General features: G+C 35.0%; 1 protein-coding gene across 1 annotated transcript in view; it reads right to left on the reverse strand.

Moving 5' to 3' along the window:
• PKHD1L1 (PKHD1 like 1) overlaps positions 1-14,572 on the reverse strand; it is a 153,494-nt gene that overhangs the window by 110,925 nt on the left and 27,997 nt on the right. The window contains exons 10-18 of the mRNA XM_082364165.1: positions 13,881-13,951; positions 12,595-12,705; positions 10,567-10,656; positions 8,427-8,695; positions 7,033-7,124; positions 3,971-4,130; positions 3,526-3,661; positions 2,619-2,762; positions 490-647 (exon numbers count right to left, since the gene is read on the reverse strand). Coding sequence (XP_082220291.1) covers positions 490-647; positions 2,619-2,762; positions 3,526-3,661; positions 3,971-4,130; positions 7,033-7,124; positions 8,427-8,695; positions 10,567-10,656; positions 12,595-12,705; positions 13,881-13,951 — 1,231 coding nt within the window. The remainder of the gene's footprint in view (positions 1-489; positions 648-2,618; positions 2,763-3,525; positions 3,662-3,970; positions 4,131-7,032; positions 7,125-8,426; positions 8,696-10,566; positions 10,657-12,594; positions 12,706-13,880; positions 13,952-14,572) is intronic.

The following is a 14,572-nucleotide window of genomic DNA, read 5'->3' on the forward strand; positions in this document are numbered from 1 at the left end:
ATGCCTTGTTTCTCAAAAGAAGAGATACATATACTATAATCTTTTACTATTATTTAAGAAATAATAATTCTGGATTATATAGGAACTGGCACACGTTCATGAGGTCTATAATTTCCATACCATATTTCTCTGATAAAGCACAGATATTTAGAATTAAGGACTTGAAATAGTGCATGATCTTCAGTCATCAAACAAATATTAACTCAAACTCATTGTACAGGTAGTTGTTGAAATGCTGTAATTCACAAGCAAACATTCCTCATGAGCAGCTGCCCCATATGCAGATACCTGGATCCTGTTGGCACAGATCCAAGAACTCTCCTTTCACTCCCTCTGTCATTGTGATATTTCCTCCCTTCTCCACTCACTATGAGTTGGCTCCAACCCACCATGCCAAGGAGGAGATGTATTGCTACTCCTTAAAATGTGTTTTTATAGAAGGCTGATGCTTAAGTGGCTTTCTGTTTAAAAAACTAACACAGAGCATACTTCAGCTTCTGATGACTGCAGCGTAAGAGGCCTAGAAGTGATCCCATCCCAATTCAGTGTGAATGTGTCCAAACTGGGTTTTCCTTTGGTTTGTTCTGTAATAGCCAGTGTGACATTGTTCCCTTCAAATACTTCATAACTGAGCAGATCGAAGTCTCCTGCAATGAAGTACCAAACAATTTGAAGAAGTTAATTAATTAAATACCAATATATCCATAATAGAAACTCAGATATAACAAAACTGGTTTTATTTGGAATTGTATTATCACAAAAAAAAAGGATGAATGGAGAAGATGCAGATCCTTGAATCTGAGATTTAGCCATAGTAGAAACAGCAAAACAGCAGTGCTATATATTTAAGGTTCTGTTTTTGTAGCGTAAAAGGAAGTTTTGTAAGATAAACAAAAGTTGGCATTGGGATCATGAGGTAAAAATCAATGGGCAATAAAATATTCCAAAAATTCTTTAAGTTTTGTTCCAGTACCATCATCTTAGTATAAAGGGCTAGCCTGGGAAATTGCTATTTTCTTTAGTTACAAATAGAGTACAAAGGTGAATTCCAGGAAATAGCCCCATGCCTGTGAACCTTGTTTATACAGTCTCACTGAGAGAAATAAGGCCTTGTCCTCACATGTCTCTCTTCTTTGGGAGGATGCTTTAACAGTGGAATCCTACTGACTCTCTCTGTTGGGTAAAGTCCTAGAATTTGCCCAGTTATGATTTTGCTACCATATTTCTTAAGGTTTCTGCTGAAGTCTTAAAATTTCTCTCTGATCTAAAAATATGTTTCTGCGAGAACAAAGATAACCATATCTTCATTTAGATAGCATTTTGACAATCTAACCTTTGGGAAATTTTTAGAACTTCAATTCATGTTAAACAAAATTCTTTACTCTCTGCTCAACAATCAAATTAACAACTTCATAAAATGAGACATAAACATTGAAGTAACACTTTACTTATATGAATTGGAAAATAGTGACTGTGCAAAGAAAGCAAACACATATTCAGGGACCTATTTCATGAGCTAAATATTCCAAATACCCAAATTGGTTGCTAAACTTGGCTTTAAGACTTGAAAATGTGACACTTGAAATTGTAAGACTTGAGGGCTTCCCTGGTGGTGCAGTGGTTAAGAATCCGCCTGCCAACGCAGGGGACATGGGTTCGAGCCCTGGTCCGGGAAGATCCCACATGCTGCAGAGCAACTGAGGTAATGTGCCACCTACTGAGCCTGCGCTCTGGAGCCCGCGAGCCACAACTGCTGAAGCCCGTGCACCTGGAGCCCGTGCTCTGCAACAGGAGAAGCCACCGCGATGAGAAGCCCATGCACCACAACGAAGAGTAGCCCCCGCTCACCGCAACTAGAGAAAGCCCGCGCACAGCAACAAAGACCCAACGCAGCCAAAAATAAACAAATTAAATAAATAAATTTTTAAAAAAACTATAAAACTTGCAGAAGAAAAATAGGAAAAAATTAAAAGAAAAAAATTGTAAGACTTGAAAATGTAATAAGTTAATAGCCATTACTTGAAAAGGATAAAGAGGTCAAATAATTTTGGAAAATGCTGTATTAAACACAGGTGCACTGCTTTTTTTGTTTTGTTTTTGTTTTTATTGTTGTTTTTGTTTGTTGCTCATTGCCGGAGTCCTTGGGGATTTTAATATTCTATAATGAGCTCTATCAACCTTCAAGGAGAAGCTGTGGTATACAGTGTTTCCCACGGGGATTTGACCAGAGAATCCTTTTATCAAACAAGATCTAGTCAGACTAGTGTCTCCTAAGAAATACTGATTCACTTAAATTTCATTTCCAGAATTAATATCTTCACTTATTTTTGCTAAATGTAAAGTAGGCTATTATACTGATAGTGTATTTGTAGTATATAGAGTGTATATCTCATGCATTGGAGTTGTACACTCCTTGAAGTACAACTAAAATTTAAATTACAACAGAAAAAAATTAACCATTTATTTCTGTTTCTCCTGAAGGTGATCAAGGCTATGAATCCATTTACTTTCCTCTGTCATTTTATGGAGCTTTTACCTTTTTCAGTGGAGTTGCGCAGGATACAAACTTGTTTCCTAGAAAAAACTTTACAGAATTGCAAAATGAAATACATGCTTACCTCTAGTTGATATAAAGGTTACCATGTAAACATAGCTCTGAGGATTTTGTGTTCTTATTACTTGAACTGCATCCGGTTTTATAGACCAGAGGTCATTCAAGGCTGATTGCAATATGAAGTCAGAAGCATCAGCAGGTAGCCAGACTTTTCGATGAATTAACAAAAAATTAAAGTCAAATGATTAGGGGTTTTAATTAAAAAAAAAAAAAAGAGTTGAAATCTCTGCACTATCACAGCCAGCACTGATGTCCCATATTTGGATTCTTTAAAGTACCTATAGTCTGTACCATCAGTTATCACTTAATGAAATTACATTCTGAAATTGATTCAAGTTCAATAATATTGACTATTAATTGGATTGTGATCTATTGAGGATAGGGCTCATATTTTACTGTTTTAATATTCCCATAGTAATAAGCATTGTATTTGGCAAATAGCAAGCACTCATCCATATTTACTCATTGAAACAATTAACAGAAATAGCAAAATTATTTTTTCAGGGTTTTTTATAAAATACAGAAATGCAATATCTTCATTACAGATAAATTAGTGTCTCATAGGTCTTTGAGAAAATGAAATGTATATCTCTATAATGGTGAACTTAATTCCTATTAACTTACACCTGTGAGTCACAGATACATAAATTCCTTATGTGTGTTTAGATATGCATTTATCATGATCCTTATAGAAGAAAATAATAGTATATATCTGAAAGCTGTTTTTACTGATGCCATTTTCTATTCCAGTCTGAAGAGTTTTCTTCATAATATATTTTTTTGCTTCTTTGTCTAACATACTATTAAAACTATATTTTCCAGACAGTAGAATTTGACTAGAGCAAACACCTTTTTATAATTTTGTCTATATATGAAGAGTAATAAAATCTCCCTTATTATTTACAACTTACCAGTTTTTTCCATGTTATAGATTAATCTATATTGGTAAAATGAACATAAATTAGCTTCCACACATGGGCCGGTTACCATGATCTTCTGCACTTCATTGGTTGCATTAGTTGTTTCCCAGTTTTCCAATGTTATAACCTATTTCCCAATTTAAAAAAGCATATATTTACTATATGGAAAAATACATTTTAAAGGCATCATAAGTCAGCTATTCAATGCCTCTACATTGCCCTATCTTATTGCAAATGATAAACTATTTTAATGTGTAAGTCATCAAACAACAGACTCTTTGGTTTATAATTACAGATATTCCAAGGCACAATTCAGTAATTTTCCATGACTGTTTTCCCCCAAAACAGTATCTTACCTAGTAAAATTAATAACCAAATAGAGCTCCTATCTTTGAGGATTTACTTTCTACAAAGTGAATCTATAATCATAGCAAACCTGTACTTCCTGGACAATTGTCGACTGGGATTTGATCACTTGTTCTTCATTCACTGCATCTTCCGTTTGTTGTTCAGTATAGACATTTCTATACTGGTACAGTCCAACATCCACAAAAGCACTTAGTCTGTACTCCTGCAGTAAGATTTCAATGTAATATCTGGAAAATAGTGTAACTCAAGAATGTAACTTTTTCTCCAGAGCACTTGTAATGATTTTTCTTTCACTGAATAAAATTTCAATACGATATAAAACACCTGCTTGTTAAATGATTTATATTGTAGTATCCCTGATTTTAGCTATTAAAATATTGTTTCATAGCAGTTTGCTAAAAGAAAATGAATTATGTAAGATATCTGCATTAGAGATAATGAGAACGATGAATTCATTCAGTTTTGTCAATAAATATTTATTGAAAAAGATACTATCCCCTATCTTCAAGGATCTTAAAACAAAATTACATTGTAGGTTATAACATAAACTTCCTGGCACAAAACAGAGGACACACAGAGGTTAAATACTTTAACGTGTGTAAGAAAATGTCAGGCAGACTTAGACATACCATATATTTTGTATCTGAGTGGTTGTATGTGTCACCGATGAAAGTTCTTACTCTAAGTTCCTTAAATATTGTCTCCACTTGTAACTTGGGAAACAACACACTGACGCAGGAAACTTTTACTGATTAGATTGATGATGGCCCTCTAATAAGCTGGATGAGATTCACACCTTAAATTTGGAATTCTTGATTCCTGAGGCCCCATGCCCATCATCCAAATGCCTATCCAGGATAAGGTGTTCACTAATCAGCTGTTACAGGTGAGTGAAAAGCTACTGCTTCCCTACCTAAATCTCTGTCAGTGTAACCACTGCTCCCATCGTTGGAGAGGCCAGCTAGGAGTTCCTTTAAATTGCCTCACATCATTCAACAGATACTCTTGTAAATGGAGAATAAGTATCCACAGTTCATGTAAGACTGTGAATGAGGGGTATTTATTACCTCCCATCTGGCAAGGATGCTGGGGCTCTGGGTCATTTCCCCCATAGAACTGATACTGGAGGATTACATCAGGCTTTTGGCTGCCTTGAGAACCTGTTGGCCAGCTCTGTCAAATCAAGGTGGGCAATACTAATTAGGGGGCAGGATTCGGAGAAGAACCATTAAATTCTGTATCCTTACTGGCAGCTTAAAAATATTTTAAGGCACTTTCTATGTGCTAGACACTAAACTGAGCACTTCACAGACATTATTATATTTAATATTCACAAAATCCTGTAAAATATGTATTATTATTCTGTTTGATCATATGAATAACAGAGACTAAGAGAACTTTAAAGATTGAAAAATTATTTAAAAGTTAGTCACTGAGGTAGGATTCAAAGTAGAAAGTGGGTGACCAAAGCGATATGCACTTAGACATAAGGCTATATTATTTGAGTAAAATGAACTGGCAAGACAAGCTACCTTTGGAAAGGTCCCAGGGACCACTGTGCAATAAACCAGCATGAGTGGCCTCAATTTCAGAATACACAACCATCATTATAAGTGCCAGTGTAAATTTCAAGCTAGTTTGCAGAAGCACAGATACCAGGGGCCAGATGTATTACAAGTCACCTTCATGCAAGCTCTGTGCTCTTGCCAAGCAGGTAAATTGGACTCATTTTCCAAAGTCAAGGCAAAGCCTGAAGGTGTATTGACACTTAATAGCAATAGGAATTAACGAGGTACTCCATTTACTCTGAATTGGCCCAGTGAACTTGGTTAAAAAAGAAAATGCTTAAGTTTAGGAAGAAGTGATAGTAGAAGGAGGCGGAGAAAAAGAATGGAAAGCTTATTATTCCTAAGACTTTAGTGAGAACACTTAGTGTGATTTCTCTCAGGTACCATTGATCCCAACCCTCTCTGTCCAGCTCCATCACATCTTCATGGTGCTGCCTATGAGCATAATCTAATCGATATCTGGAAAGGTGACAGGGTAAGTGGAAAAAAAAAAAAAAAACAACTCCTCCCATCAAGAAGTGAAGTGCATTTCTTCACCCACTGAATCTAAGTTTGGCCATTTGCTTTGGCCAATTGGATATTAGCAAATATGAAACAAGCAGAATTTCAAAAGTACCTGTGCATTAGGAATTGCCCTCTTAACTGCTGGGACACTGTGACAAGCCTGGGCTAGCCTCCTTGAAGATGAGAGACCATGTGGAGTGAGACATCCCAGATATCTCAGTTCCCATCAGGACAGCTGAGGCTCCTGATATGTGAATGAGGCCATCCTGGACCATTAATCACCAACTAAATAGTCAGGATCAAAAGAACTACCCAGCTAATCACAAAACTGGGTTGCTTTAAGCTACTAAGTTTGGGGGAATGGTTTCTTACGCAGCAAAACCTAACAGATACAAATGGTAAATGGAAGAAAATTTCAATGAAATTTTTGATGTTCTCCATGTAACTTAGCTATTTTGCATATATCATCTTTTACCTCCCTGTTTTCTAGGAATCCTGAATTGACTTTTCGAATGGAATTATTAGCTATTTGAATAATATCCTCATTTTCTCCCTGGAATTGACCTTTTAGCACTAAACAAGTAATCCTTAAGGGCAGGGAATATATTTTAATATCCTTTGTATTAAATTTCTAGTACCTGGTCCAGGGTCTGGAATAAATCAAGAGAATATTAAATATACATTAATTATGGTACAAATCCATGTGGTTTTCGTGATTTTCCTCTAGCAATAGAGAAAATAGGAGAAGAGAAATTAGACAGCTGGATTGACTGAAAGGTCCTAATAAGAAACTAAAGCAGGATTAAGTAAATTTCACAAAATTGTAATTTCTGCAACAGGAATAATTTAGATTTCAAATTTTCCTGGTTAGCTGAATGCCAGTATGCTTGAAAATATAGAAACAAAACTTAACAAATTATAGAGAATGACCAATTATAAATTAAACCAATAAACTAGTATCACTTCTACCAATAAAACAAATTGAAAATATTTTTATATATAAAATTATAGTTTTTAAATATTACACAATAATTTAAAGAAAAGAAAAAAACCTTACTCTTTTCCTTTTTGAAGATGAATGTCATCTGATCTTTGTGTTGGGCTGGAAAAATAACTGTTGGCATTGGAAGAATGATAGGCAATCCTCACCTTATCCCAAAAAGACAGAGAGAGACAGAGAGAGAGAGAGAGGGAGAAAAGAACTTATTAATAAGCCTTTTCAGCATTTATTTATCATTTATTTTTTCTGTCAGTCTTAGATCTTTTATGAACAGAAAAATGTGAAAATATTTCACATTTTTCTTCTAATATCTGTTTTTCATGATGAAGTGGATTTTAAAAAATTATCAAAGCTCACTTCACCCCTTCCACCTTTAACTAACATCAACTCCACTATTCCATGAACACACATAGAACATAGCTTTTCCACAATTAGAATTGCAAATGGGAAATTTAAAGATCCATACAGGGAGAAGGTTGTTATTGTCAACTAAAATATTCTTTCGTTCTGCCGAGAACTTTGAGGGACTTAATCCAAATGAGATCATTAAAAGGAGGTCTGAGAGATGCCAAAGATTACTAATTGGGTCTGCATACTAGATAGAGAAGACTTTGGGCTTCCCATTAGAAATGACTATACTGTCTTTAAAGGAAACATGCTGAAACACTATGGTAAAATTGGAATTCATGTGTTATAGGCAGGAATTTAAACTTGTTCATCCAGTTTGGGAGACAACCTTGCCATATATATAATGATTCATAAAATGTTCTTATGATTTGATTCATTAGTTTCACATTTGTGAAACTGTCCTAAAGAAATAACATAAAATACAGAATAATTTAATGAACACAAATGTTCAATTGAGTATGATTTGTGGTCATAAAAAATCAGAAGTAAGTTAAAAACTTATCAGTATGGGGAAAGGTAGTAAACTCATGCAATAGCATACTATTCAGTCATCAAAAATGGTGTTATATAAATTATTTAATAATATGTGAAAATACTAATACACGACAAAAATGATTATATTGGATGTATGATCCTATTTATGTAAGAAACAAAATACAAACAAAAGGAGATAATAGACTTTAATCTCATGACCAAGTAATAGTGAAACAGATCTAGCAGGATAGTGAAATACTTGTACTCGTCTCCAAATTTCCTATGTGTGACTATAATTCTTTCATAATAAAAATAATCTTCAATTTTAAAGGAAACGTATGTTTGTTTTTTTTTTGTTAGAGAAAATTTAGGTACGGTAAAGCATTTTCTTTTAGGCAATGGGTTTTCTAACAACTTTATGGTTCATACCACATGTGTTAAAACAGCCAAGAACCCACGACATAAATTCGTAAATATATTCATTGGTTTTGGTGTAGAATAAATGGGATATGTATAAAGGTTATCATATTGTTTCTATAATATCAAGTAGTATTCTGTGGCTTCCCTACCTTATCTTCGGGAAGTCCCGTCTGGCTGAAATAAATAGCATAACGGTCATCACCTTTGATGTAGAATCTATAAACATCAGAATCTGGAGCCACCAAAAATCCACTGAAGCGTGCAACAAATGTATCTTGTTCCATAGGCCAAAGATAGGAAGCTGAATCTACCCAACTGGCACCCATGTACCCTGGAGTTTTTTCATTGTATTCGAGTATCTCTTCAAGATGTACTGGACGGCTACTATTCCATACCTCAAGCTTTAGGCCTCTCCCACCTGAACATAACAAAATAAAAGAAGGCTTTCATCAGAATTTTCATGCGGTATCTCAATGTCTTTTACTTGGGTAGTGATTATAGGTATTCTATTTCTATTCACATTTTTACAGCATGTGTGTAAACAAAACAATTACACATATCTCTACATGTATCTGCACCCAGAGGATAGACCGCTGTTAAGACAGTCTGCAATTTATTATTTCACATATCTGTCCCTCAGATTCTACATATGTAAAATGAGAGTAATATTATGATTGGCATGGCTGCTATGGGGATTAGCTATCATATATATATAAAATACCTGGTACTTAGTGAATGCTTTACATAAGATAGTAATAATATAATAATTATTATTTTTGATATGACTGATGTTGCTTTATATAGTCAAGACTCAAAACTTCAAGATTCAGACCATTTGATTATAAAATCTTCACCTTGATTATTCTCTCTAATAAAAGTTACTCAATTAATGGCTCAATGAACAGACACTGTTGGCCTTAAGATTTCCGTCAGTATTTGTTTTTCTTCTTTTTAACATTACTTTTGCTCTAGGATTTCTCCTTCTTCTTGGACAGAATCAGAGAGAGAACATTCTCATTAAAGTGAACTTACACTTGCCAGTGTAATTTTTTCCTAATCATAATGAGCCGTCTCACTTTTTATTTTTCTTCTTTAAAATACAACAACAATCAATCAGGCTCAGGCCTTGGTTCAGCAGCCTTAGGCTTGTCTGGAGTGCCTGAATCTGGAAAATAATGGCTACTACTCTTCCTCTGAGTCTGGTGAGAGAAAAGCTTGAGCACTTCAACCTTTTATAGCAGCAGCATGCTCTGGTATATACAACTTTCTTTAAAGTAATCAATTATAAATATCAAAATTCTCCTCTTAAACTGGTCATTTTTTAAATATCATTCAAAACAAGGACATTTAAGCGGTTAATAAAATGAATTTATTTGGCTTCAAATACCAATCAATGACACAATTATAAACTGATTTCACTGAGTGCACAGGATGAGATACAGAATCCACGCACACACATACACAGCATCACGGTGGTCTAGTTGCAGATATCAAGGCCATCAGGCGCACTTTCACTGGTCACAGGCGAAAATCTGAAAAGAATTTTGTGTTCCATTTCTCTCATCCCTGTGATCATGCCTAAATCATTCTAGACAAATAAGGATTTAACCTCTGCCATTTATTTTTTAACCAGGAATAAAGCATTTTAAAATTTTCCATGTAGTCTGTACCAAAATTTAGTAATAATCATTTGATCTGAAATAAAGGCACCCTCATACTCTATCAATAGAGTTTTCACAGGGTATCTGAGTAATTTAGGCCAGGTTTACCTCCACTGGTGCAGCCTTGATGCAGCTATATTAATAGAAAAATTTCCTAATCCAGAAAGTATAAAGAAAAAAACTAGGAAGAAATTTATTATAATTCTCACTACAAATTCTAAAAAATTCAAATAATATTTTTTGTTACCATGTTACGGGCTGAATGTTTGGGTCCCCTCAAAACTCAGATGTTGAAACCTAATGCCCAACGTGATGGTATTAGGAGGTAGGGCCTAATGAATAGGATAAGTGCCCTTATGAAAGAGCCCCCACAGAGGTCTCTTCTCCCTAGCCCTGAGAAGGCCTCATCCGTGAGAAAGCAGGTCCTCACCACATCCCCAATGTGCCAGTGCTCTGACCTTTGACTCCTATCCTCCAGAACTGTGAGAAATCAATGTTGTTTATAAGCTACCCAGTCTATGCTATTCTGTTATAACAGCCTAAACGGACTAAGACACTAAAGATATCTATCAATAATATTCCTCTTATGCAAATATAGAAATGGTCCTTCTCCCTTTTGTTGACTTACCTGGATATATAGTTCTGAGAATATCAGGTTTAGGGGGTGTCTTGCAACATATGCTATTTTCTGTGACATTCAAAATATCACAGGCTTGACCTACAGAGAAGCAAGGACAGAACTATTACTACAGAGCTTCAGAATGCAAATCACATCAGCCTATCTTGGAGTGTTTTTTCAATCAAAGCTAAGTTGCAAAAGCAAGAGGCAAAGTTGAAGGGTCTTAATTTCCTTTACATATTCTCTATGAAAGCTTTAGCATTCATCAACTGTCATACTTCCACAAGGCTACATTTTGCTGGCAAAATCTCACAAGTCTGAGTTAGAATATTTCATAATTTCTGAGAAACAAAATACAAAATTTGATAAAATGATGTCACTGTAAGATATTTTATCTGGGTCCAAAGCAAAGCCTTATGTTTTGTTCCTTGGAGAAAGTTTCTGAATAAATCAATGATGTTCAGAATTTACAAAAGTAGATGATCCCGGTCCTCTTAGGTTAATGGTGGTTTTGTCCAACTTTTTCAAATGAAAACAAAAGGAATAACAACTTGTAAGTGGTATTTTCACAGACAGATGGAAACCAAAACAGATAAGATTCTAAATAAGAGTTGGTATACATAAACACAATTAGACTTCAGTAAGAGTGTACGTTTTAGACCCCCATGTATTCCTCACAATGCCTCATGTAAGGTCAGCCCTCATTAACTATTTACTGAAATGGAAATAACCCATGAACAGTGAAGCAAGGGAAATGGAGGAAAGCATTTTTGCCACATTTTGTTTGGTGGCCTGGAAAATGTATACTTCAACACAACCTTTCACTGTTTTGAATGCTTTGTGAATGCAAGATCATTGAACTAGAAAACAGTACATTTTAACAGTATATTAAACTAACTTAACCCATTTTGTTTGGAGCAAAGGAAAGATACAAAAACCAATCATTATTTTCAAGAAATTATTGAGGATTCAAAAGCTCAAATCTGGCTGTAACATTAATGGCAATGAAATATGATAAAAAAAATTTAACATGTTATCTTCGCATATCAGCTGTATCATAATGTCAGATCGTAAAACATATTATATATATTAAAAATATTTTATGTCCCTGCTTCTAATATTTAAAATATAGTATCTGATCAGAATAACATATTATATGAAAGTTTAAAATCTTTTGGCCTATGCAGGTGGCCAGCGAGGATTCATGGGGACAGGAAAGACATTATATGAATGTTACACGAGGTTGCGTTATATGAATTTCTTTTCTTGAAATCACATTTTGGCTGGCTCATTAGCAGATTCCTTAAAAGTAGAAAGTACCTAAGCAGCGGGCTCTATCAGAAAAATTACGTGCCAGATGCATGGGCAGATATCCTGTCCCCTGTGCATCAAGGTAGGTAAGGTCATTATAACTGAGTGGGAAGATCCCATTACATTCATCCCCAACTTCCTATTTGAGCTGCCTAGCACCCTACCTCTGAACAGATCTGGACCAGACATATAAAAGTGATGCATAACCAGAGAATCAAGCCTGATGTGCAGCTGTGAACACATAACACATTAATTGATGCTCTTTCTAAGGCCAATATCATCTGTAATTACTGATGTCCAGATAAGGCACCGTATATGACAAGGGGATGAGGAGAGTATCCCTAAATACCACTTTAAATTTTCCCATAATTACCTAACCCATTAAGAAATAATAACAGTTCAAAAAGGTAATTTAAGAGTCTATTAAATAGAGGGTACGTGTGTCACTAAGTGTGGTGAGGAATTTGTTGATGGCAGCCATGATGCTGCCAGGCAGTGCCCTTCGGTGCTGACCTCAAAGCCCAAATCCTGGTCATATAAGGCTGCAAGGAGTGGTCCTCACTGGAGAAGTGCAGTGGGAAAAGCATCAAGCCCCCAGAACCAAATGCCCATCTGAAAATACACAGCTTTTAAATTAAGCATTAATTAAGAAAATATGTTATTCTTCTTAGATATTATTAAAGAAAAGGAAGGATTCGTTCTTTTATTAAAAATCATGAAAAATACCTCCAACGAAAACTCTGACTGGGAAATCTGTCTGATCAAAGAACCGTCCACTTATTGTTAGCATGGTGCCGCCTTGAATGCTTCCTTGTGAAGGTGAAATCGTAGTGACCTCTGGGAGGGGGAGGGGAAGGACAAGAAATACAATGTCATGAATACTGCACATAAACACAAATGTTTGATTTTTACCAATTTTCCAAATTACCTAGCCATAGTACATAACACAGTGAAGGTACTGGATTACCAAATGAAAGTATCAGGTGTTTCATTATTTTGTCTCTGATGCAGTCCTGCAAAGAGGACTATAAACATGGCTTTCACAGAGACCTACATCTTCTGGGGACCAGGCGTTAGTGGTAACTAGTACTGAAGAGACACTGGTAACAGAAGGATCCAGAGAACAAGGAAAACGTGGGCTGAACATAGATGTTTGGTTCCAAAAGAAAACAGGAAGGCATAGAGAACAGCCTCTTCTCTATGCTCTTGAAGAATGAATCTTCCTTATATTTATGGGCCAACATCTTATATTTATATTTTTTTCATAGACTAATATATTAACTATGATTGGAATTCTTGTGGCTTTATATATAAAAGTCTTAGGTATATTGGTAAAATAGCCCAGTGCATGACACATGGTAGATTCTTATTAAAATTTATCCTTATTAGTTCAATCTATCAAAGTTCTATGTATTTTTACATAGGAGTTTCACATTAAATAAGTTTCTAGAAAAAGCCAGGATAGATCATATTTGATTGATTCCAAGATATACATTTTTTTCACATTTGAACATCTTTGAAATCTGAATCATCCCAGACCTGGAAGGAAGTACAATTCTTCCAGAAGGGTTTGTGTTTGCTTCTGACACTCTCCTAGGGGCACTACAAACCGAGACCTCCTTAAATTAAAATAAATTATGATCTGCTTGAGGATTCTTTTGGACCACACTGAGAGCATAAGTCTCAGAGAGTGCTGGTTTGTGGTTTAAATTGACAGCAGAGATTTTTTTTTTCCTCCCTTGATCAACAGCCCAAGTTGAGATGCACAAGATTCCCTGCTGTCTCTTTTAGTGTGATAAGTGTATTTCTCAATCAACCTTACACCAGAAATGTAGTTTTCGGGATCGTAGCTTAATGTCAGGACTTCCTATTTCACTCCTCATCTTCGGTGTGTTTCCTTTCTTAGAATTACGTAACATAATATAGTACACTTTACAGTTACTGTTGTATTTGATTTGATGAAATAAATCTCTTCTCCCGTCCCCCACCCCACACACAGAAAGGTCACATACCTGCATATGTTTGAAACATTGAAATTTTATTGAGAGAAGAAACAAAATATGCCATTTTTTGTGGTAAACTCCTGTTTAAAAAAAGTAAAAATTCTTGCTTTAAAAATGACCTTTATTTTAGGAAACTATTTCTTTTTTTTTTTTTTTTTTTTTACTTTAGTGATAGAAATCATATCATAATTTACAAAGGAGCAGGAAAGAACTTTTCAGGAGGATGAAAATGTTCTATATCCTGATTTAGTTATTGATTACACAAATATACAAATACATGAAGATACATCTGTCAGAACTCACTGAATTGCACACTTAAAATACGTACATTTTATTATATGCAAATTATACTTCAATAAAGTAAGAATTTATATTAACGTAAAAAATAAACAGACAGGAGGATCGCCCTTCATAAAAGCTGGGCTCTACTGATGACCACCCCAGGGCGCTCTATGCTCTTATAACCCATTTACTGTCAGAATAACTAACATTATTGAACACTTATCAGGTATGCTAAGATTTTTAAGCTTTGCTAAGATTTTTTAAGCTTCTATTATGCTATTAAATTTTTAATTTTATATCCCATGAGGTAGGTAAAACTCAGAGAATTTTTATCTTAGTCAAGATCACAAAGACAGTAAGTAGCAGAAATAGAATTTGAACCCAGGCAGTTTGAGTCCAGAGTCTTGGGTACTACACAG

Source organism: Balaenoptera borealis, assembly GCF_965194805.1.
Source record: "Balaenoptera borealis genome assembly, chromosome: 17".
NCBI lineage: Eukaryota > Metazoa > Chordata > Mammalia > Artiodactyla > Balaenopteridae > Balaenoptera > Balaenoptera borealis.